This window comes from Lissotriton helveticus, chromosome 6 (assembly GCF_964261635.1).
Source record: "Lissotriton helveticus chromosome 6, aLisHel1.1, whole genome shotgun sequence".
NCBI classification, from domain to species: Eukaryota; Metazoa; Chordata; class Amphibia; order Caudata; family Salamandridae; genus Lissotriton; species Lissotriton helveticus.
In genome coordinates, this window is record NC_136067.1 from 967,145,097 (window position 1) to 967,170,396 (window position 25,300).

General features: G+C 46.9%; 1 protein-coding gene across 4 annotated transcripts in view; it reads right to left on the reverse strand.

Annotated features, from left to right (window-relative positions):
* LOC144763225 (uncharacterized) overlaps positions 1-25,300 on the reverse strand; it is a 268,530-nt gene that overhangs the window by 16,110 nt on the left and 227,120 nt on the right. For 3 of the 4 annotated variants that reach the window (XM_078648619.1, XM_078648618.1, XM_078648620.1), the window contains 3 exons: positions 19,858-19,926; positions 16,779-16,904; positions 2,257-2,343 (listed from right to left, as the gene is read on the reverse strand). In XM_078648619.1, coding sequence (XP_078504745.1) covers positions 16,788-16,904; positions 19,858-19,926 — 186 coding nt within the window. In that variant the 3' untranslated portion in view covers positions 2,257-2,343; positions 16,779-16,787. Of the gene's footprint in view, positions 1-2,256; positions 2,344-16,778; positions 16,905-18,244; positions 18,314-19,857; positions 19,927-25,300 lie in introns of all 4 variants that reach the window. The other variant, XM_078648621.1, reaches the window with a different exon arrangement.

The window sequence follows — 25,300 nt, forward strand, 5'->3', positions numbered from 1 at the left end:
CGCTTTTGATGTTGACAAGCCCACTTGCGGCGTGATGTTTGCCGTCGTGACTCTCGACGCTGACCCCCTCGAGTGTGGTGGAGTGTCTCAAGGTCGACGGAAGCCTTGACGTCGACGGAGTTTTTTCAGGTCTCTCTGGACCCACAGCCTTCGAGCCCTAAGTGATGTGCCTTGACGCCGACTTACTGGCATGCGGCGGAGAATCTCGACATTGAGATTGCGATCTGTCCCTTAGCGTTGAAGAGTTTCTAGGCCTCTTCAACGGCGACCTCGACGTCGAATCTCCCGTCACCTTCTTTTTTCTGGACTCAGGAGAGGTTGAAATGGCGCCGTTTTCGGTGCTGCTTACTTGAAGAAGGTGCTCTGAAGTCTCCATGGTCACCTCCATGATGGCTTATGTCCTGCTCCAGCTGGGCATGCAGCTTAATGCGTTCCCTGTCGCGCAGAGTCCGCCTGGAAAACTTCTGTCAATGGCAACACTGGTCAGGATCATGTGAGGATGGAAGAAACACAATACACACGGAGTGTGGGTCTGCCAGTGCCATCTTCTTGCCACAGAAATGACATTTCCTAAATAAGGCTGGCATTCTGACTGGAAAAAGCGTTGGTAAAACCAAAAAAACTGTAGAATAAGCCTTTAGGAGTCAGAAAATGTCGAGTTTTGTGAGAAAAATCTCAAAGAAATCATTTTCAGTCAAAAAACTGAAGAGCTCAAGCTCCAGGATCCTCACAGAAGGAGCCGGAAAAAAGAACTGACCTGACTGCCACCTGTGGTGCATCATGAGAGCAAGGGGTCTCCTGCAGGTCTTAAAGGCACGGTACCCATACTCTAATGCCTTAAAGGCAAGGTGTCATTTTTCTTTGTTTCTTAGTACTCTGCTGCAGCCTACAGGCAAATGCCTGCAATTACAAGTTTTCTTTACGGCAATAAAGCATTGTTATATGACAACTGTTTAGTGCTTCGTCTTTTCCTTATGGGTTAGGAAGGTATGGGTACTACAATGCATTTTTGCCATGTTGGAATCATTTTAGGCTGCATGTATATGTTTTCACATATGCATATATATGTATTTTCTACATGCTCCGGGATCCCGCACATGGGCGGGGATTATTAATAGTTTAGGACTATTGATGAGTATCCCCTGGATTAGCACTCTCGCCCTTTCCCTTTGGTGGGCCCAATAGTTGAGGGGACCGGGAAAGATGGCTTGGATGGAGGAGGAGAGGAGACCCAGAAGTCTGGCTAGCTCTCTCAGAGATAAGTCTTGCTGTTTCAGGACGTGTCTTAATTCCTTCCTGATTTTGGTAATCTTTTTGGAAGGTGGTAAAAGGAGACATTTCAATGTTTCTACTGTGAAACCTAGGAACTCCAGAGATCTGGAAGGGGTCAGAATAGATTTTTCTTTGTTTATGATGAATCCTAAACTTTCTAGGAGATCCATCTCAGTCTTCAGGTCTTTGGCTAGTTGGGAAGGATCTTGAGACATTACAATAATAATGTTGTCTAAGTAAATGATTAATCAAATGCCCCTTATTCTCGGAGATGAGGCAACAGCTCTCATGACCTTGGTGAAGCACCAAAGGGCAAAGGAGAGTCCGAAGGGGAGAGCCTGAAATTGGTAAATGTGATTTTTCCAGAGAAACTGAAGAAAGGGTTGGCGGGATTTGGCCATAGGAATAGTGAAGTAAGCATCCTTTAGGTCCTGTTCGACTAGCCACTCTTCCTCTAGAAGTAAATCCCTCAAGAGATGGATGCCCTCCATCTTGAAGTGTCTGTAAAACAAATATTTGTTTATTTCTCTTAAGTTTATGACAGGTCTCCAACCTTTGTCTTTCTTTTTTACAAGAAAGAATGTGCTTATAAATCTTAAAGTTTCTAATGGGACCTCTATTATGGCTCCTTTCTGAAGCATAGAGGAGATCTCCTCCTCTATTATTTTTTTGTTGCTCTGGAGTGAGAGGCATGTCTCTCGGGAAAGAAATTTGTAAAGGTATGTGAGTAAAATCTATCATAAACCCGTTGACAGTGTTTAAGACCCAAGGATCTTGAGTGATCACTCTCCGATTGTGAAGGAAGTATTTGAGTTTGTAGCTTAGGAATTGGACATATAAGTTACATAGGAGGAGGAGTAGATGGTGCAAGATGAGGATGGATTTTAGGCACAATTTCAAAAGGACAACAGAGCCTGTGCAAGAGGTCAAATGAATACTCATGGTATGGATCAGGCATATCCATTGATATTTCCTTTAACCTACCATTTCTCTTCCAGAAAAGGGATCAATCTGGAGCGCAATTATAGGGTTGCTCTGAAACATTTCAGGTACATCATGCCACAGTGGCAGCTGTGAAGAAACAAACGCAAGCATTACAGGTATGCAGTCAAAGTATTGCACCACTCTCCACATTCACATCACCTCTCTACCCACCACAAAATATCCTTCTATTTTCATAAGCTAGTAGTCTCCATGGTTTGTTCTGCCTAGTGGCAAAAAGTTTCTAATAAAAATTCAAATAAAAATAATAAAATGAAACCATTGTTTATACATTTTTTATAGACCATTATGGGTGCTTCCTGGCAGGCTGGTGTAATTAGAATAGGTAAAGAAAATCTTTTTTTCACAGGAAAATATTACTCATATTGGCTTAAAGAAAAGATAAACCAGGGTTTGAGTTACTGACATAGCTTACATAAACGACAAAAAAAAAACGGTAACATGATAAGGAATGGAAATAAATAAGTATTTGCCAGTGCTGGGCCACCAGTCCTGGTAATAAAGGGCACTTTTTTAGACAGGTATGCATATGTGTTTAGGCAAAATGCCATCACTCAAAGTGTGTGAGGCAACAGATGGAAGTGAGCTGACCTACAGCCCCATGCTATGATGAAAGGAAGCACAATGTGAACGACAGATGAGCAGGCCAAAGGAGGAATTTTTATATTTATGAATGTTTGATTACACGAGGTCCCCAAAAAAGCTAAAGGTCTGTCTATGCCAGACCTAAACAAGTAAACAAGGGTAAGTGCAATGTCTGCCCGAGCAGCTCTGTAGTCTGATATACACTCTAATCACCCCATGCCAGGCATGAGAATCTTATTTCGTCTTTTTTTCTCTGCACTCTGCTACTTGTTCTATCAGAGATGCAGAACAACAAGTACCAGAATGCAACATAAAGAATACTTGAGCTGCTCCCACCTGGCAGGGACAGGGTCTGAAGCGCTGCCAGTCCCCATTCATAGTTGTTAAAAGAGCTGAAATACGACTCCCCTGCCCACACCAGTTTCCCGCCCCCACATTTTGAGAGGGAGTTTACCTGCTGTGGGAAAGCCTGCAGGTTCCCATCACACCTGGCAGCACATACCGCTCGTGGTCTCCATAGCCACTGACCCTTGTCAATGACACGAGAAATAGGCCCTTTAAAATAACAGGCATCAGAACAGCCCCATGGAAGATCAGTGGCCCATGAGTTTGTTTTATCTAGTAAAAAGTGACAATTATGTAATTAAACCTACCACTTTTCTTTTCCATAAAAAGCTGTACCTGCATACAGAGAAAAAAAAATTCCCTGCAGCGAAGTTGCCTTCAGAGACCTATAAAAAGCTAAGCTCGAATCTGTACAATAGTAGATTGTGCGATTGTCCAGTAGTCTGGGGTATGACCGACTCTGCCCCGACACTACCAACATCAGAGATTCCAGGCGTACCTGTTGTTTGCTTTTTAAAATAGTCGTACAAGTATATACCTGAGATAATTGACTCAGTCCCATTCCTAATGGCCTGACATATGAACCGGTCCTTTGAGGAAATATCGCAAACCCTTTAAAGACGTGTTTCTGACTCTGCTCAGGTGCTACGATTTTGGAGGCACGTTGTAGGAAGGTAGATCCCTGACTATGGTTGCCCCCAACTTTTTGCCTGGTGTTTTGCTGGTTTTCTGACTTAGTTGACCTGGGGCCCTGCTATTCAGGACCCCAGGCCTACTGCTCTCTCCGTAAAATGGATTCCATGTACCTTAGGTACATATCTAAATTGGATACTGAGTCACCTTACCAGTCCCTGTACAGTGTACCTTAGGTACCCAGAGCATAGGTGTACCCAGGGCCTACCAGGGGCTGCAGCATGTATTATGCCACCCCTGGCTGGCCATCCAAATCTGACACAACTGGCTGCTTGACAGCTGGGGCAAGGTGGTGTAATCACCCTTTGCTTTAGATATAGTATACCTATATCTAACCCTAAAAATGGACACACAGATCTCCTATCAGTCACTCCTATGGCAGGCCTTAACAATCCTGAAGGCAGGGTGCTTGGAATCGTGTGAGATGGTGCTCTGGCATGAGCTGAGCCTGTCTGCGGCTTTCGGGATCTATCCCTTAGCCGTTTCCATGATATCGCATACCATATACTCTTAAGTGCATTATTCAATTCAATTCAAAAAAATCTTTATTTCGATCACAGATCATAAAAGATACAACAAACACAGACATTTTAAAAACTTATTAAACATGAAGTGATCAGTGATAAAAATCATTAAATATTAAATAAAACACTCGGGGAAATCGCTGAAGGAGTCCGTTATACCAATCTTTTCAGCATGCGAGTTCGAGTAACCCATAATGCAGTTAAAAATTTTGACAGTGCAAAAACTACATAAGGGGAGAGGTCAGATTTTAGAACTCTATGCGCAGTATGAAAAGATCTAAATCCCAGGTTCCTAAGCGCAGGGACTAGCCAATATTTTCTACTTCGGTCATAACCCCTACAGAAGAAGATTGCGTGGATGTCATCCTCTTTCGGGTAGGCACACATCGGGCACGATGGTGTCGTAGAACACGCTGTCCAAGACGCTGTGTACGAGGCCAAAGGCAGACATCCATAGCGCCACTGGAGGAACAATTTCCTTGTTAATGCGGGGGAAATATTGTCCAATACCTTTTCAAGAGAGTAAGTGTCTTTAATTTTCAGGAATGATTTTGTCAGGGACCCCTCAGGGGAGTTATTGAAGGCTTTAGTGAGCATCATATCATTGTAGGCGCTCGTAAGTACCTTCTTGGAGGTTTTCGTGCATGAATTGATAGGGTCAGTCCATAATTCTGAGAGCCCAATTTCTTCGAGCCTTCCCTTGACATAGGTCAGCCAAGGAATCTTCTTTAACTTCCCTATTTCCAGGAATTCCTGTAATTCCTCTCTGTAAGTTATAAGATCAGGGCTAGACCACAGACGCCTCCAGAATTTTAGGGGTTTGAGTCCCAGTTCCTCTGTTATTGGAGTGATACCCAGATCTAGCCTGAGTGGAAGTAATGGGGTACTCTGGGGAAGGGTGACTAGCTGTCTCAAAAATTTGTTCTCGCTGACCTGCAGCTTCGGGTGTTGAATATAGCCCCACAGCTCACCCCCATAAGTAACCCCTGCTCTCGCTTGCATCTTGTATATATGAATAATTGGGGCAAGGGGTCGATAGCTTGATTTATTCGCCAGGCGCAAAGTGCCACCCGCCAACTGTGCCAGTTTGATGGTCATTTTGGCCTGGTGGGATGACCAAGCGAAGTATTCATTTATCGTAATGCCCAAGTATTCAATGTTATGGACCCGTTCTAACTGGATCGTTCCTAGGTTGGGAGGGGCTCTATTTCGGGCACTCGGATTTAAAATCATAAATTTGGTTTTTTGGGGGTTTATTTCCAATCCCCTCTCAGAGCAAAAGTCTAGGAAGCCATCCAAAATACGTTGGATCCCCATCGGAGATTTAGACAGCAGCAGGGTGTCGTCCGCAAACATGATTGCGGGCACCCTGTTGCCGGTCAACTTTGGGGCATCAGAGTTAACAATCCTGTTGAGGTGGGCAACTACCCCGTTCACAAAGATACAAAACAGGGTGGGTGCAAGCACACAACCCTGTCTTACACCTCTGCGAACGGGGAACCTTTCGGTTAGCTTGCCACCTTTGCCACACCTAACGCGGGCATAATTGTTGGAGTGGAGTCTCATCAGGATTGCCAAAATGTCCTCAGGGACGTTCAGGTCCTTCATGACGCTCCACAACCTTGCTCTGGGAACCAAATCGAAGGCGGCACGAAGGTCTACAAAGATGGTGTATAGACTGCCGCCCTCGATAACCGCTGTTCTCCAATAAAGCAGTTGAAGCCTGAAGATTTGGTCAGTGGTAGATACACCCTCCCGAAATCCTGCCTGGTATGGTGACAGGATATCCATTTCTTGAATCCACACCTGCAAACGATTTAGAATCAGTCTGCCAAAGAGTTTTTGGGATATATCTATCAGACTGATAGGACGATAGTTGGATGGGAGCAGAGGGGATCCCTTTTTAAAGATTGGGACTACCTCTGCTCCCATCCAAGTATCTGGTACAGTCATTCCACCCTGAATAGCATTGAACATAAGTGTGAGGTAAGGTGCCCAAATCCCTGGTTCCTGTTTGAACAGGTCCCCCGGAACCCCGTCCAATCCAGGTGCTTTTCCAGCAGATAAGCTCTTAATGGCCTGCCTCACTTCTTTCTCTGTAAAAGGAGGCCCGGAGGAGGTTGGACAAGTCAGAGAGCACTCGTTAGTGGGATCCCCAACACCCTGCTCATACAATGCTTCAAAGTGGGCCTGCCACGCAGAAGGGGCTATATTTGGCTCAAGTGCTGGAGATAGCTCAGTCGTACCATTCGCTACTACCCGCCAGAATTTACGTGAATCTCTGGTTGATAGTGCTTTCGTGAGGGTCTCCCAGTAATCATGATCCCATTCCGCCTTGGCATTCACCACAAGGCTCTTGTAGTTTTTTCTCCTGTCACTAATTTCTTCCCTGCCAAGGCGTCCCTTAATAGCAGCTATCAAGTGCGCCTTTGCATTCCTGCACGTGGCATTATACCACGAGATCTTTGGCTTTAAGCCCTTCTTTTTCATGGCGGATGTGAACAAGTCATGTTGAAGGGAGTCTGTAATATTTTTGTGTATTGTTGCTAGTTCGCCTCTAGTTACTTCATCTAGGTCTTTAGTACCTAGCTCAAAGGCACACTCTAAAAATGGAATTAGCCTTTCATAGAGGCACGGTATTTTATTTGCGCTAGTGACTAGCGTCTCCCACTTGACTTTCCTACGATTGTTTTCGAGTAGGAGGCCTGACTTGTCACTGCCAGTTCCCTGTGAAGGTTCCTGGTTCCAGTGAAGGGAATAAGTCAATTCCAGGGAATTATGGTCGCTATCCATTCTTGGGCATACTTTAAAATCGATTATTGCTGGCCACATGAAGGTTTTGACCATAATGTAATCTAGGCGGGATTCACTACCGGGTTTGTTGTAAGTCGGTTTACTTGGTATGTCCGAATTACAGCGCCCATTACATGCCCGGAGGGCCAGGTTAAGGGTAAGGGCGTTTATTTGTAAGGCCAAGGGGGTCCAGGCCTTTGGAGGTGGTGCCGCCGACTCTGGAATCAGCCAGCTAGAGTCTTCGTCCAGGGAAGGACCATCACGTAGTCCGGAGAGGGGTTCATAGTGGGAATTGAAATCCCCGCCCACTAGACAGGGGTGATCACACGGGATGTCTTCAAGAAACCTTGCTAATTCGTCTATAGTGGGGGATTCTTTATACATTTTAGTCGGCCTAGAGTAGATGTTGATAACTAAAAGCTTTAGTGCGCCAGGCCACTGTAATAGGACGGCCAGCAGATCATCGGAAGCGGTCTCCAGAACGGAGGCCTGACAGCCAAGATCCGTTGCTATCCCTATCATTAATCCCCCGGATGGTCTCCCCTTTCCCTCCCACTTGGCTATTTTGGTAAAAACAGCAAAGCCAGGTAGATCTACTGGTTCTCGCGCCCAGGTTTCCTGTAGTAATATTATATTTTTGGAACTAACATAAGCACCCCACTCTGGACAGTCTAATTTGCTAGAGAGCCCAGCCACGTTCCATGAAATTATAGTTAAGTGTGGTACTTCTGTACAGGACAGGCTCACAGCCATGTCATTGGGTTCGTGATGGGCCATAAAATTAGAAGAAGGAAGTGTAAAGCCAAGTGGGCTGGAAACAATCAGTGGGGACGGATTTGTCATAACTGGCATCTGGATTGGTTCGTCTAGCGTTGTTGCCAGAATGGCCTCCATTCTATCTGATGATTTGAGGGGTGAAGGGCTCCGTTGCTGGGGAGCGATCTCAGAGGGAGATGAATCTCCAGACCTCCCGAGTCAATCCACCTCCTCCAGGCAGCCGAACCTGTTTGAAGTGGGGACCCCCTGCCACCAATTGAGTTGATTTTGTCCGACCAGACTATACGTTGGTCGACCAGGGTTTCTAACAGTAGACCATGACCCCTCACTCACGTGTTGTTGCCTAGGAGGATAAAAAAAGGTGAGTGGCCTAACCACAATCGTGGGATTGGGCTTGAAGGATGGCCCTGCACATAAACACCGGGCTGTGAGGGGGTCAGAAAATGATACCACCACACAGTCACCGGGTATGGATTTATGCGTACGACCAATCCAGGGAACTCTCCGCACCATAAGTATATTACTTCTTTGGTGGTCGGGGAGTTGTTTATTGGAATTGAGCCAGTGAATGACTTTATTTTTTAAGGAAAAATCATTTTCCTGTGATTGCTGATCTAACTCTGGAACACCCGCTAGAACAATAACGTACGACCCTGCTTCTGGCGGGAGGTCAATAAACCCTCCACGAAAATTGTGACGACTAACCTGTCGTGATTGGTTATGCACCGAGGGTGGCCTGGGAAGGTGGTTAACCGGTGCCCTAGAGACTGTGTTCGGCCTCTGTACTGGTTTCTGCGAATAAGGAGGTTTACGTGTTGCTGAACTCGGAGTAGGGGGAGTAGTATTTACAACAATGTTACGGGGTTTTGGAATAGGCTTGGGAAGGGTCTCGGGGATGCTATGGACTCTTTGTAAGGGAGGTTGAACATATTGTGTTTCTTTAGGCTGTGAAGTGGATTCCGTTACGCATGTGAGCTTAGCGTCCATTTCCTTGAGGCTCAAACTAGCTAGAGTGACTATAGTCCTTTCCATTTCGAGGAGGTTATTCTCTATGCGAGAGAGCCTCAATTCCAGAGGGGAAAGTAACTGCTTTAACGTACCCCAGACTAGTTGAAGGAATTCACTATCACTCTCCCTATCATGTACGGATGCACTCACCCGACCCTCCAGGATGTTTATGCTATCCTGACTAGGAGGGATGGTAGGAATATCATCTTCGACCCGGCTAGGTAATTCTGTAGTAACTTCCCCATTAAAAACAGTATTGGACAGTTTGGGGTTAGCGTCATTCATCCCAAGGGAACCCATGACCCTTCTATTGTTAAAAAACTTTAGCCTTGCTATTCTGGCTTTTTTCCTAGCGTGTATAGTTCTTGCCAGACATTTCTTTTTATATGCCGCAGCTTTCTTGGCGCTAAAATGACTGGGAGCTTGACTTATTTTGGGGGAGGGAAAGGAACCCGCAATACTAAATATAGGGGCAGGGGCAGTGTTCTGTAACACTGGATCAAGTTGGGAAAATGAAGGGGGATCTAGAGGGATAGTGGAGGGAGCAGGATGCATGACTGCCGTTGTTATCAAAGGGCGTAGGGCAGCAGGGCAATCAGGGGAACGAGCAGATGCAATTTCCCCCAAAGAAGATTTTTTGGCGTTGGCAATGTGCGCCGACAACCTGCGTGCAGCATCAAGTTCTAAAGAGACCTTGTGCTGCATTTTGGTGATTTCCTGGTCAATCGCCAGATTGGTTTTGACCAGGAAATCATCTATAGATCTATTGGAGTTGCTAGCCGCCATGAGGGTTTTACTCCGGCTACCCCATGAACACATGTTACAGAGTACAAGTCAATAAATAGCTATACACACAACAATAAAACTGTAAAATGTGACAGTAATGCTAGGATGTAACAAAGGGGGTGGCCCAACCCAGCCCTCTTAGACCTCGAACGGCCTCAAACGGCCCAGTCTTTGCCCTGTCTTCGCCCGTGCTGCGTCCCGCGCTGCGGGAGTGTTGGGCCCTGAAATAGTGGGCGTGCTGTGCAGGGGGCGGGCCGGCGGGGAGAGCGGACCGGATGGTGAGTCCGTGGTCTTCGCAGGGACTCCTGGGTGTTGGAGTCCCTGCACACTCGCAGCCCACGCCTTACCTCGCGCCCCTGCCTCCGCCCTCAGTGATCAGGTGCTGGTGAATGGACACGCACTCCTGTGCGCAGCGGCTCCCGCGAAGCGGGAGCGGCAAGCCGTGGGATTAAAACTGCCCCTGAATTCCAAAAACAACGAAGTAAGTCACTGCCACTCCGTTCAGCGTCCCAAGGGTTTGACAGGAAAGAGCGCCTTTTACAGATTCAGGTGTGCAGGGGGCGGGCCGGCGGGGAGAGCGGACCGGATGGTGAGTCCGTGGTCTTCGCAGGGACTCCTGGGTGTTGGAGTCCCTGCACACTCGCAGCCCACGCCTTACCTCGCGCCCCTGCCTCCGCCCTCAGTGATCAGGTGCTGGTGAATGGACACGCACTCCTGTGCGCAGCGGCTCCCGCGAAGCGGGAGCGGCAAGCCGTGGGATTAAAACTGCCCCTGAATTCCAAAAACAACGAAGTAAGTCACTGCCACTCCGTTCAGCGTCCCATATACTCCTATTAGTCACTCCTATGGCAGGCCTTATCAATCCTGAAGGCAGAGTGCTTGGAATTCTGTGAGATGGTGCTCTAGCATGAGCTGAGCCTGTCTGCAGCTTGCGGAACCAAGTCCTTATAACTGTTTCATGATAACGCTATACCATATACTCTTAAGTGCATTATAATCCTCGCGGTTATATGCCAACTCTGGTATCGCTTTATCAAAACATGTCGAGTAAGGTGTCATACGAATTGGAATACTAACCCCTCGCCAATTCTGGCGACGGGGTTAGCATTCCACCCTTCTAGAGGGACACGACATGCATGTAACCTATAACCCGGTTAAAAGTCAGACAGAGCCTTAGCATCCACAAAATGGATGCTGCCACCGAGACACAAGTCTGCCCTCCTGCTGCTGGGAGTCCTCCCAGAGCAGGAGATAAGGACAAAGGGTTTCCTGCCAGGGGCGGTGCCAGCACCGTCCCAGACAGGGTTTTGTGTATTGTAGGTAGGCAGGGCTTTAGAGGAAGGTGACTGCACGTGGCACCCCGGTGCTCACTGTGCATAGGCTGGCTGGAACCAGTTCCAGGGTCACTCCAGACCCTGTGCTGGGGAAAAGCCCGCCAAGGAAGTGGGTGTAACCACCCCCCTCCTAGTCCCACCCATAGGGCAGGACTTAGTCGCGTGCCAGCCCCTTTTTACAGGATAAAGGTAGAGACTGGCCCCCTTCCAAATCAGATCATCTTTGAATCCTGAAACTACTTTCTGCGAAAGGAACTCAAGACTTCTTCCTAAGATTTCTCCCTTGTGACTAAGGAGTAGTCACCCTGCATCCGCAGGCACCATCTAAGAACACTGCGGTCTGCTGCAAGTCCTTCCTCCGGAATCCGACTGCCCAGCTCGACGAGAACCGGCTTCCCTGGCACCTCTGACCTCTACCCACCTCTTACAGCCCAGCTGAGAACCGTGGGTGCGACGAGACCTCAAGGGACCGGCCATCTGCAAGACTGCACGACTTCTTTCCAGCAAGCCCGCCGAGTGAATTCCTGGTGAGTGCTTTGGGGTCCGAGAAGCCCCCACCCTGAGCAGCTCCAGCACCGAAGAGCAGCCCCCCAGCATCTCCACGATCTGCGTGGGGCCCTTCTGCTTTTTACTGCTCACCGCGTTGTTTGGCTACTAGCCCGCTGGCTTGTGGCCTTCCTGACGACGCCCGACGACATTTCTGCTGCTGGTCTGGTTGCTCCAGACTGGCCCTTGCTTCCCTCCATCGGAGAAGTACCCTGGACCCTCCTGGTCCACCCAAGACGCCATTTTAGGTCCACCGCGTGGGCCTTGCATTTGCCAAGACTTGTTGCCCAATCCTGGGTCCAGCGACGTCGACAGCAAGAACCTTCGTGGGACAGCTCGCACCTCCATCCTGGTCGCCGACAACGCCTCCTGGTCCGAGAGACTGCAGAGCCCAGCAGCGCCCACTCACCTGACTGCGGTGACTTCGCCCGGTGCCATCCTGGTGCCCACTTAATCACTGGCTAGTGATTCAAGAACTTGGTCCCCTCTGCTTTCAGGTTTCCTTCTTCCTTGATCCAGGCTTGGATCCATCGAACTTTTCTTCACTGGTCGCCTGCCAGCAACTTCTTCCTTCCAGGCTCCTGGTCCGGCAACGAGATCCCCGACGTCTTTTCAGACCTATGCAGCTGCAGCCCCTGGGCTAGGTAACTTCGGCACTCCGGTGTCCCAGCATAGCCTCACTATCCAAGGGTCAGGATCCACTGTCGTTTTCTTCCTACCAGGTCGGGTTCGCCCGTGAACACTAACTTTGTGAATTCTAGCTTCCATAGACTTTGTCCCGCATCCCGCGTGAGAGTGCACACTCTGCACCCGAGTCCCCTGGGCCTCCTAGTAGTAATCTAACGATTCCCTAGTCCAGTCCTAGCGATTCCAAAGCCTATTAGAACTGTTACTTACCTGCTAGTAATTCGCATTCCACTTTTAGAGTATATGGTTTTTCGTGCCCCTCGGGCATTTGTGTATAACGTGCTAACTTAAGTATTTTCGTAAGAGTTTTGTTGTGTGCTTAGCTCCCTGTCTCATAAAGAGCCAGGGTAGTCTTGTTATAAATAAATACACTGTTTATTTTCATAACAACTTGTGTGGTGTCCTTTCACTGGGTGTTCAAGGGGTAATGTGATGGTAAAACAGCTGGCTTAACACGCCCTCTAGAGTCTTAGCCTTAGACTGCTCGTATCCATGCTACTAGGATAGCTGGTCTATAAGGTTGACTTACAACCAATCATCAATAAGGGTTGTTTGGACTGATATATAGTGATCACTAGAATAGTGAACACTGCACATCAGGCCAACTTCTCACACACGTGTTATGTCCCCCAGCTCAACCGGCCTTACAGCGGGTTGGGTCTGACCTGTGTTTCGCATTGCTCCAGGCTTCCAGAGGGGCAAAGCTTAACAGGCGACCTGCACCGATTTATCTAATCTTTCGAGTTTCGGCCTAGACTCCAGCCCGCCTGCCCCTGTGCCTGACAGAGCGCATCCTTCTATGTCTTCCGGAGGTCCCACTTGACACGTTATAGATTTATCAACATGACTTTTGATTGGCAGCCTTTCAGAGAATCCAGCTTCTACCAGCCTTTCATGTGTTCTGACTTTAGAGAGAGTAACTTTTCCCAGAGACTGGGCTGACAAAACAACTGCTTATCCCCAGTCTTACAAGTGCCTGGCATATGATTCTGACCAAGTCCTATCAGCCTTAGAGAGGTCCTCCTGCGCGTTTGAAGACCTCTGCTTTTAAATTTACATTTGTGCAGGGCTATCTCCCAGCCCCCAAGTGTTGGCAGGTATGAGTTTACTCCCTTACAAACATTCACATCTTATATGAGCTCCTGTTTCCTGTAATTAAATTTGCAAAATCTATTTGTTCTGGTTCAAGCTTGTTTGGTTAGTTTCCCTGCCATCCCAAACCTCCCTGGGCGGAGAGCTGCCAGCAGGCGATCGACTCTCACTATGGAGAGGAAAGGCTCACAGCCCAAGAGTCCCTTCACATGGAGAAATGTAAAGGATGTTGTCCCCTTCACCCCCTTTCAGTTTCTCAGATGTTAACATCTATTCTGCTTCATAGGAACTCGAAATACTTGCTGGGCAAAAAAAAAACCCACCCCCCAAAAAAACTCTCTCTCCCTCGCGCGCTGTCTCTTGCTCGTTGTATAGGTACTTTTATTACACACAATGGAGCAATACATAAACACCTCCTTTCGAAGTCCTTCTTTAAATCTCTTAGGTCATTATTGATTTGGCCCCAGCTTCGTTTGGGACACAGCATAATGGGCAGAACTACTGGAGCACCCCTGTGAGGCAATAAAGATCCCACCTTGCCATGCACGCGGCTGCGCATAAAACCCCACTGCCGTCCCGCGACGGGTGCAGCCGCAGCTTTGTTTGGGATACAGCATAACGGGCAGAACTACTGGAGCACCCCTGTGAGGCACTACAGATCCCACCTTGCCATGCACGCGGCAGTGCATAAAACACCACTGCCGGCCCACGGTGGGTGCATCCGCAGCTTAGTTCGGGACACAGCATAATGGGCAGAGCTACTGGAGCACCCTTGTGAGGCACTACAGATCCCCCTTCGCCAGGCACGCGGCCGCGCATAAAACACCACTGCCGGCCCGCGGCGGGTGCAGCCGCAGCTTCGTTTGGGACAATGAAACAAATCCTGGTGTCGGAAGCCGATTGAACCATTGTTTCACATCGCGACGTTAATTAAGCGAGGGGGCCTTTCGCTGATATGCCAGAGACTATCGTCCATCCTGTTCCTGAAGCTGAGTGGCCAAGCCATCGTACGGTTCGGGTGGAGGAAGTAAGAACTATGAGGGGAGGAGGCAGGAGGGGGCCTGCTCCTGTTTCCCTTGTGGGAGCAAGCAGGGAACACCATCTGTTAATTACAAACAAATGGTTTGAAAGCTCGCTCCCGCAAGGGAATCGCCAAACGTGCACGGGTTGCCATTCAAAGCAATGCAACGCCTGCAAGTTTTTGCCTACAAAACCGAATCCATTGCTAAAGGTCTTTTTCCTTTGCAGCGCATGCGCGCTGCGTAGGCAAGACCTAAAAAAAGAACATCAGGCAAGATCCAGTCTATGTACCACCCAACACACACATCCCCACCCTCTTCATCCATTCATGTGCATTTCCTTTCATCTAGACATCCATCCATGCATTTCACTCTACGACCATCCACGTACACCTTCCTCTATGTATGCACTCAATCTGAGTGCCTTTATCATTGGTGACTAGTGATATCAATGACCAGTACATGGTATGACTAATGCTTGTTGGCAGCTGATAAGTCATGGAGTACAGGCCTTCATACCCTAAGCACAATGGGAAAACCAACTCATCCTCTGGAACCCTGTGTAGACTTTCTTATCTGGGCCATTAAGTCCCCCAAGAGTAAGCCAGAGCTTCTCCAATTACTTTGTTAACATGAGAGGGAAGAGCCATGTAAATCTTTCCCACTTGCCCATATCTATCCTCTACACCAAGGTACTGCCATTTGCTCCCATACTCCTGCAGGCATGCTAACATATGCCTCAGTGGTAAATTTGTAAAACAATAGGTGCTGGGGCTCTCATCAGAGGAGCAGCTTGCATCAACCCATTTCTCCTGTTAGGGCCGCCTAAAACAGAGGCAACTACAGAACCATGAAAGTGGTGTGAGGATGTGGCGTAATGGCCAGAGCTGGGGAACCAGGTTTGAGTCTTGGTGTCGGCTCAACTTCCTGTGACTCTGGGCAAATCACTTAATCTCCCCGTAAATTAATGTGTCCTTTACGGATGCTCGTGAAAAGCACCGGTGTTGATGATTGAGTGTTGGTGGTGCTGAGCACCAGAAACCAAAGCCTCAAATGAAGCACTGCTTTGCCTCCTACAAAATAAATCCTGCTTGCTCCCTTTCCTTCCCCACCCCCGGGGATTCATGTTGGATACACACATCTTCCTCTGCATGAGCCCAGGGAGCTCCTGTCCACCCAACCCTCCTCCTAGGATAAAATAATATTTACCTAGTTAGGAACAAGAGCCAGCTTTGAGAGGGAGGGCATTAGCACCAGAAGTAAGGATAGCAGCACCCAGCAGAACGTATGTTTAAATAAACAAAAGTTGCTTTTATTTTGTGTGTGCACGAGTGCTACGTCTGTGTGTCTGTGCGTGCATGTATGTCTGCTAATTTGCATGCTTGCATGAGGAGTGTCTGAATGTTGTGCTCACTGCCCACCATGGTAAAATGCTGGCCCTGACACACAATGTTAAGGATAACTATTGTCCATCTGTGGTAAAAGGCTACCCACCTAATGGTGGTAATTCTTGGGAACCTGTGGGCACCCATGGCATGGTGCCCATTCCCACCCTACTAGAGTGGTGGCACAGACACAATGGTGGTAATTCTTGGCAACTTGTGGGGTTCCATTAGAGGACCCTATTGCACTCCCATTGTAAAATCCTGGGCATTGCATAATGGTTGTATTTCTTTGAAGCTTGTAGTCATCCATGCGATAATGCCCCACCCCTGGTAAAATGCTGGTTGCTGCAAAATGGTGCTAAATCCTGGAAGGTGGTGGGCATCTGGGATGTCATGGTGCCAATCTTTGGCCTGGTGATAGTCCAGAGAGAATGCTGCAGATTCTTGACATATTGAGAAGTGTGTCAGGACATATAGAGTCTGTCAGAGAGTGAAACTAGACTTTTGGTTGAGGGGGTTTGACTGAAAATGTGCAGTGGGATATTAAATATTTTTATTATATTTTTGATAATTTGTTAGGTGCAAGATATATCCGTAGCCTCTAGATTGTTTTGATTGTCTATTCTTAGGAGCCTAATGGGAAGAAAGTAGCTAAAAATTGTCAAGGAATTGCTAAATGGTTAAGACTAGCCTAGAGACACGTACTTTTTAAAAACTGTCCGCATCGACTTCAAGACAAAACAAGAGAAATTTTGGATGCTTTCGCTATCCAATTAAAATCTGAGTATCGTCTAGTGCGCTGGTGTCGTGGTGAGAAATTGCACATGCTGTTGCCAATCAGGCAAAATAAATTGTAAATATGTATGAGAAGCCATACTGGATGACTACAACAGGAGGCATTTCTTCACCCTAGTAAACATTCAAAGGCACCTTTTAAAGTCAGTCCATTAACAGCTCCCTCTCATTTTCCATTTCTCTCCCAGCAACTTGATGCAAGAATGTGATCACTGGTGCACTCCCAGGTCTGGATCTAAATGCAACAGGCCAATCTGGTAGCTGTGAAGATAACAAAAACGTACATTAAGCAAGACTGAGTCCAGACGTTAACTGCACCTTACACTAGCCCATAACTCTTCTCCTCCATTAACAGTCTACAGTCCATAACATTATCTTGACTAAGTAGAAAGATTATCACAAACAGTCAGCAATTTGCAATGTTCTCATGGTCTGATTATCTTCCAGTCATGAGGTGACATCCTGATATGCACTCTCTGACTCTATATGTCATTATGTAATGGTTTAGCCACCCTTTCCATTAAAAAGGCATTTTTAATTTCACCTACACTCTGAAGCCCATGAACCAAGCTGCCCAACTTTAAGCACTCAATTAACATTACCAACTATGATCCTGAATGCCACATTTCATCCAGTCTCATGCAGGGGAAAAAGGTCAAGCGGAGGCAAAAAACACTAAACATTCTATTTCCAACCAGTGAAAATTCTTAGCTGCATCTTGAAGAGAACAGCTTCAACAATTCCTCCCTTTAAAGGAAAAACATTGTTTTTTAACTCTAATTCAAATATTCCAACAAAAGTAAATTTTCTTACCTACATATTTAAGTATTGTTTTCTTCAGTTTACTGCTGACAATTAAACGGCATAATCCAGTATTTCACTTACAATTTCAGTAAATATGTATCTGTTTGATATGCTTTTCAAGTTGACTAACCCAAAATAATCCTGTGATTTAAAAAAATGCAGAACATGCCAATTGTAATAAGGCCAAAATAGCCATTAAGGGCTTTGGTGACGTCACAGGAGGAATGCTGAGTGGTCTGCAAATATCAAACATGAGTTTGCACTGAAATGGCATCACCATCCCCATTCGATTGAAGGGCATCGGTGCCCTTGCTGTCAACTGTGAAATCACTATTGACAGAATAAAAAAAACATTTTTATTTAGCAGACTGCCAGCCAAAAGGGAGGACATTTCAATGGTAATGGCTTATGAACAGTCTAAATGTCAGGGAAAGTTGTGGACACTTTGATCTAGAAATATGCATTCTGCAAAAATGAAATCATTGTGTATGCTTTGGCAGTGGCATGGGTGCAGAAACGGGAAGTGAAGGAGGAGAATGAAGAGTCTGGAGGGGGGAAAAGGAAAACATGAGGGACTTTTGATGAGGTTGCTGTTGTGCAAAACAGTGTACAGATAAAGCAGTCAGGTAAGACAATGGAGGAAAGAGGAGAAGGTACAGTTTAAAGTGGGAGACAGGGGAATGTGGATGCGACTGGCTTTGTAGATGATCCATTGCTAGGAATCTACAAGATAACATGAATTGTGGAAAAGGAAATATTCAAACATCTGGTGGTCTCTGATATCATGTCTCACTTACTCTTTCGCAAAAGTAAGATACAAGGCTTCAGCAGTCTCTCATTAGCTCCATGGCAGGCCAGCATAGCTGCTGTAAGGTAAGAAATGGAATGAGGCAAAAGTCCACTCCAAATCCATAGCAACACCTCACGCGTAACCACAACAAAAGAAAATCATCAAATCTTTCAGCAACACCGAAGCTCAAGTAGGGAGGTGTACACAATCTCTTTATTTCCGTCTACCTAGTTTCTAATAAATCATGTGGGACAGCACATGACACTTTAGTTATGCAGTTTAGTTATAGAAGGGGCAAGAGGTGAGACTGGTTCACTCAGGGCGACAGTCAACCTCATGAACATTTCTACGCGGGAAGCAAGCGCCCTGGGTGTCTTCCGCAGGCGGAAGACTGAAAAGGTGCAACAAAGGTTTGCATCCCTAGCTATTCTTTTAGCGAATCGTGAAATAGCCATGCATTAGAGAGCCCCAGCAGGACCCCCAGAAGCAGCCTGGATAGGTGCCGTGAAAAAGTGGGGGTCAGCTGAGGAAGAAACGCTGAGAGACGAGGAGTTGAAAGCGATGCGTAAACATCGGATGTACGTTGTTACAACGCAGGTTGTAACAACGCATACCTTTACCACGCGGCCGCTACAATGCAAGTCGTTACCACGACTTGCGTTGGAGGGCGCGGATTTAGGATTTTTATAATTTTATATTCCAACACCAGTCCCCGTAACAGTAGGGAAGGTGTTGGAATATAAATTTATAAAATTCCTTATCCCACAGCGCCCTCCAGCGCAAGTCGTGGTAACGACTTGCGTTGTAACGGCCGCGTGGTAAAGGTACCGCGTGCTAAAAACTTCGTGGTAAAGGTTGTTTACCGTAAACATCCCATCTCTATGGAATGGGCACACCTCTTGTTCCAGTTTGTCCAAGAGGCAACACCAGAGGAATCACCCACGGCCACACAATTCCAATCCCAAACTCCACCCCTGTCCCCCATGGTGCAAAAAAACGCCAACACGAAGCAGCCGTGTAATGCGTAGGGCCCACTGATGGGAGACGCTCCCCCCCTCCCCCCGCTACCGACACAACAGCACATTAACGATCCGTAGGCTATCTAACCCCCCCCACTTACCCCTCAGTTAACTGTTCTACGTTCCCCCCCCCCCCCCCGACACCCACGTAGTCAGCATTTCCGTATTGGGAACACAATCATGGACACTATATAAGAAGGTTTATGGGGATAGAGCTGGGAACTGAACACCAACCCACACCTCGGGGAAACCCACGTATGCAGGCACCAGGCAGCCTACCATTGCACGTAATAGTCCACCTGAAGGGTAAATCCCATTTAATTTAGCTGTTTCTTACACGTGATGTAAAATATAAGATGGGATGGTTGTTCCGTGACGCAATTATACGATTCAACTGCCTGCACTCACCTGTCAACATGTGTTAATAATGATGTGCATCTATGTACCATGAAATGTAAAACTCCCAATAATAAAAAAAAATAAAAAAAAAGAGGTGAGACTGGTTTTGTAGATGATTCATTGCTAGAAGTCAACAAGATAAAAATGTAATGGAGCAAAGAAAATACTCACCCACACATGGTGGCTTTTGAGATTGTCTTACCCTTTCGCCAGAATAAGGTACAAGGCTTCTGCTCTGTCTAATCGTCTCTGTGGCAGGCCGGCATGGCAGCTTTAAAAGTAAAAAATGGCATGAGGTAAAACCTTCTCCAAAATCTCCTTACAGTCCATACCAACACCCACTCTATTACCATAACAAAAGATCCTCATCCAACTTTTCAATAACACCCAAGTTTAAGGAGGTGTGTGACCAGATACCCTTTGTTTTCATGTTACTTGCTTGTAAAGTCATACATTGGCTAGATCTGCAAGCTTTGAATACCCCAGTGTTAAAGTCTTGTGGTTTGATTGCTCACCTACACACAATATCTGAGTATAGATTAAATACATGAAGTTTTTGCCAGTGGCCAATTACTTCAGTTAAAAAAAAAATAGCCATGACACATAAGAACAATAGTTACTTACCTGTAATCTGTGGTTCTCCAGTATTGGTGTCTTTCATAGATTCACATGCCTGAACCATTCCCCATCGTCGGAGTGGGAGTGCCACGGTACATGAAAAAGCAATAATATGCCTATAGGAAACCAAAAACCTTGGAATTAACCAACCAGGAAGTAAAGTAGCCCTAAGCTACAGTGCAAAAAACTTCCACACCTATGACCATCCTAGTCATTTTGTATAGACCAAACTGCAGCCAATCAGGCGTCAGCACCCACCAGAATGTTCTCCCCAGAGGCTCAGGCTCTCAGATTGTCTCGCACAGGAGTGAAACCAATAATATCGCCTGAGGAGGCTCTGAGGGGAGGTGGGCGGGTGCATGTGAATCTATGAAAGACACCAATACTGGAGAACCACAGATTACAGGTAAGTAACTATTGTTCTTCTCCAGTATTGGGGTGTCTTTCATAGATTCACATGCCTGAATCAGATTAGATAGCAGTACAATAATTTTGCTCATAGACGCTTTTTGTATTATAGAGCATACATATGTCCTGCAAACAAGAATTACATGTAAAATCAGCGTCTAAAGAGCATAGAGGAGGAGGGACAAACAGAGGCTCACCTTATTTAAAAAGATTGCGAAGCCCTGCTCGTCCCACTGAAGTATCTGCATCGCTGGCAGCATCCAAGCAGTAGTGCTTGGTGAAGGTATGCTTGTTGGACCAAGTTGCTGCCCTGCATATATGATGGAGAGGCACTCCAGCAAAAAGGGCTGTCGAGGAGGAGACCGCTCTCGTGGAATGTGCCCGTTGCAATGATTGCAATGGTCTTCCTGCTTGCTGATGACATAGACTGATTGCTGAGGATACCCAGCGGGCTATAGTCTGTTTAGATACAGCGTATCCTTGACGAATTCTTCCGTATGCTACAAATAACTGACCTGTCTTACAGAATGTAGCAGTTCGTTGAAGATAGAATTTGAGACATCTCCTGATGTCCAGGGAATGCAAGGCCTTCTCCGCTACCGTCTACGGATTAGGAAAGAATGTTTTTAAAATCACTGGCTCGTTAAGGTGAAAGTTGGATGGAACTTTCGGCATTTAACTTGGATTAGTAAGGAGCACCACTGAATTTGCAGTGAACTTTAAAAACGGAGGCTTGATGGTGAATGCTTGAATGTGACTGACTCTACGTGCCGAAGTCAGTGCTAAAAGAAGAGAAACCTTCCAGGAAATAAATTTAAGATCCACTTTATGAATAGGTTCAAAGGGTTGCCGCATGATTTGGGAGAGCACCACATTCAAGTACCAGGAAGGAGGTGGACGCCGAACAGGAGGGAACATCCGGAATAAGCCTTTGAAGAATTGTTGAATTATTCTTGAAGAGTACAGAGAATTAGAGCCATCCTGACGGAATCTGGAAATAGCTGCCAAAAACACATTCAGTGTGGCATGGGACAAACCAGATTTTGCCAATTGAAGAAAGAACGGTAAGATCTGTTCTGGCTTAGCTCGTAGTGGATGCAAATTGGCCGTGAGACACCAGGCACAAAACCTTTTCCATTTGAGCTTGTAAGTTTTAATCGTGGCCGGTGCTCTAGCATTGGCTAGAACTCCCTGACAATCCGCAGGGATGTCTAAATGGGCGAACTCAATGTGTTGAGGAGCCAAGCTGCTACTTTCATGGAGGCTGGATCCGGATGGCAAGCTTGACCCCCTTGTATTTTCAAGAGATTCGGTATTGGTGGCAACTGAATGGGATTGCACTCTGAGAGGAGAAGTTCGGTGAACCAATACTGTCGAGGCCATCTGGGCGCAATGAGAATTAGGCGAAATGGCTGTCTCTTCATCTTCCGGATGACCTTGGGAACCAACGAAATTGGTGGAAAGGCGTATGCATATATATGAGACCAGTTCATCGAAAGCGCATCCCCGCATGAGTTCCTGTGGGGAATCCAGCTTGCAAAGTGTAGGCATTTGCGGTTCTGATTCGTTGCAAACAAGTCCAGGTCGTGGTGCCCCCACTCTCGAAAGACTCGATCCAGAGTCGGTTGGTGGATCTCCCACTCGTGATTGAATATTGCAGATCTGCTGAGGGAGTCTGCTAACACGTTGGAGATCCCTGGAACATGAACCGCTGACAGATTGATCTTGTGATCTAAGGCCCAATCCCAAATCACCTGCGCCTGCTGAGATAGTAGGGCCGACCTCATTCTTCCTTGTTTGTTCAGATAATGCATACTTGTTGTATTGTCTGTTCGAATTAGAACCGTGGAACCCTCGATGACTGTCCGAAAAGACTTCAGGGCTAGAAAAATGTCTCGCAGCTCCAGGAGATTTATGTGCCACTTTCTCTGTTGCACACTCCATTTTCCGCTGACCGTCATTCCTTGAAGGTGTGCGCCCCATCTTTACAGAGAAGCATCCGTGGTGACGGTAAACCTTGGCACCTCCGCAGGAATGCACATCCCTTTTTTAAATTGTTCCTTTGCATCCACCATCAAAAAGCGTCTCTCATACGACGAGTTAAGTTGATCATGTCGTCGAACGACCCTGAAACCTGTACCCATTGGAGACTGAGTTCCGCTTGCAAGGGTCTCATTCTGAGACGACACTTGGGTATCAGAGGGATACAGGAGGAGATCATCCCTAGGAAAGATTTGAACATTCAAACAGAAACGCACTCTTTTTGCAGTAGTAGGGAAGCCATCTTGTAAAGTTTTATCTGCCATTCTTTTGAAACGAAAGCTTGAGTGAGTTGAGTGTCCAATGTCGCCCCCAAGAAAGACTTTCTCCGAGACAGAGTTAGATGGGATTTCTCGTAATTGACCGAGAGACCCAGGGCCTGGAATATTGACAGGCATCTTTTAACATGCGCTTCTGCAGTTTTTAGAGAATTGGCCTTGATAAGGCAGTTGTCCAAGTATGGGAAAAATTGAATTCCTTCTAAACGCAGATGAGCTGCCACGGGAGCTAACATCTTTGAAAACTCGGGGAGCTGAACGGAGTCCAAAGGGAGAACTTTGAATTGAAAGTGCCTGCCAGCCACTCTGAACCTTAAGAATTTCCTGTGCCTGGGAAGGATGAGCACTTGGAAATAAGCATCCTGAAGGACGAGGGTTGCCATGTGATCCCCTTCCGAGAGAAACTGGAGGATTTCTTGAAGGGTTAACATCCGGAAGGACAATTTTTTGAGGTATTTGTTGAGGGCACTCAGGTGGAGAATAGGACGCCATTCCCCTGACTTTTTTTGTATGAGGAAAAATCTCGAATAGAAACCTCTTCCTCTTTGTAATTGAGGTACCCTTTTGATTGCTCCTTTCCGAATCATCACATATATATTTGGGAGAACAGCTCATTGATATGAGCTGGTGGTGGACCTTTTGGGGGAGAATTTGGAGGGGTTTTGACAAATTCCAGGGCGTGACCCCTGGCCACTACGTCACGGACCCATCTGTCCGTAGTAATTTTTAACCAATTCGGTAAGAAAAGGGATAGTCTTCCCCCAATTTTCGACTTTGGGATGGGTAGAGATGGTGGCAGCTTGTCCGACTCATTTATTTTTGGAGGTCTCTCGTCCCCGATATGAAGACTTGCTTCTTGCTTGAGAAAAATTGTTTCCTCGCTGACCATACGTCTGTTGTCTGTACGGCTGGTATCTTTGGTTACTTTGTGTGTTTTGATACGAACGTTGCTGGGAGTATCCTCCTCTATTGGAAAAATTGTCCTGTCCTTTTGTACCACGAAAGGACGATTTGCGTAATTGTAGACTCCCCAGCGATCTTGCCGTCTCTGTGTCCTTTTTTATGGTCTGCAAGGCCTCATCAACATGCTGACTGTAGGAGAGTACGGTCTGCTATCCTATGGTCACCCCAGATTTTTGCTTTTTGCTTCACTGGTTTACGACTTTCCTTGGCTGTGTGCCTGCTAATCAGACCCACAGCCTAGCTGTTCTCTCTCTAAATTGACACACATGTACTTTAGGTGCATTTACCAATTGGTATTGGGACACCTTTTCAGCCCCTGTACAGTGTACCTTAGGTACCCAGGGCATAGGTGTACCCAAGGCCTACCAGGGGCTGCAGCATGTATTATGCCACCCATGGCTGGCCATCTAAACAGACACAACTGGCTGGTAAGACAGCTGGGGCAAGGTGGTGTAATCACCCTTTGCTGTAGATATAGTATACCTATATCTAACCCCAAAATGGACACATATACTCCTATTAGTCACTCCTATGGCAGGCCTTATCAATCCTGAAGGCAGAGTGCTTGGAATTCTGTGAGATGGTGCTCTAGCATGAGCTGAGCCTGTCTGCAGCTTGCGGAACCAAGTCCTTATAACTGTTTCATGATAACGCTATACCATATACTCTTAAGTGCATTATAATCCTTGCGGTTATTGCTAACTTTGGTATAGCATTATCAAAACATGTCGTGTAAGGTGTCATACGCTTTGGAATACTACCCCCTCGCCAGTTCTGGCGACGGGGGTAGCATTCCACCCTTCTAGAGGGATAAGACATGTATGTAACTGTAACCCCGGTTAAAGTTAAGCAGAGCCTCACCATCACAAAATGGATGCTGCCACCACAGACACAAGTCTGACCTCCTGCTGCTGGGAGTCCTTCCAGCGAGGGAGGCCTGGACAAAGGGTTTCCTGCCTTGGGAGGTGCTAGCACCACCCCAGACAGGATTTTGTGTATTGAGGTAGAGAGGGCTGAAAGGAATGAGAAATGCCTGGGGCACACAAGGTGTCCCTGTGCATACCCCGGTTCAAACCAGTTGCTGGGGCACTCCAGCCCCAGCTCTGGCGCGAAACCGGACAAAGGATAGGGGGTGTAACCACCCCCCTTCCTGGTCCCACCCATGGGAGGGACCTAGGCACTAGTGCAGCCCCCTTTAGCAGGATAAAGGTAGGAGCTGGTCCCATTCCAAATTAGTATGTAGCAAACAAGGACCCCCTGATGAGGATAAGTTTCCTGGGTCAAGGCAAATAAACAGAGGTAAAATAACAACCCAGGCAATGTGCAAATAATGGCAAA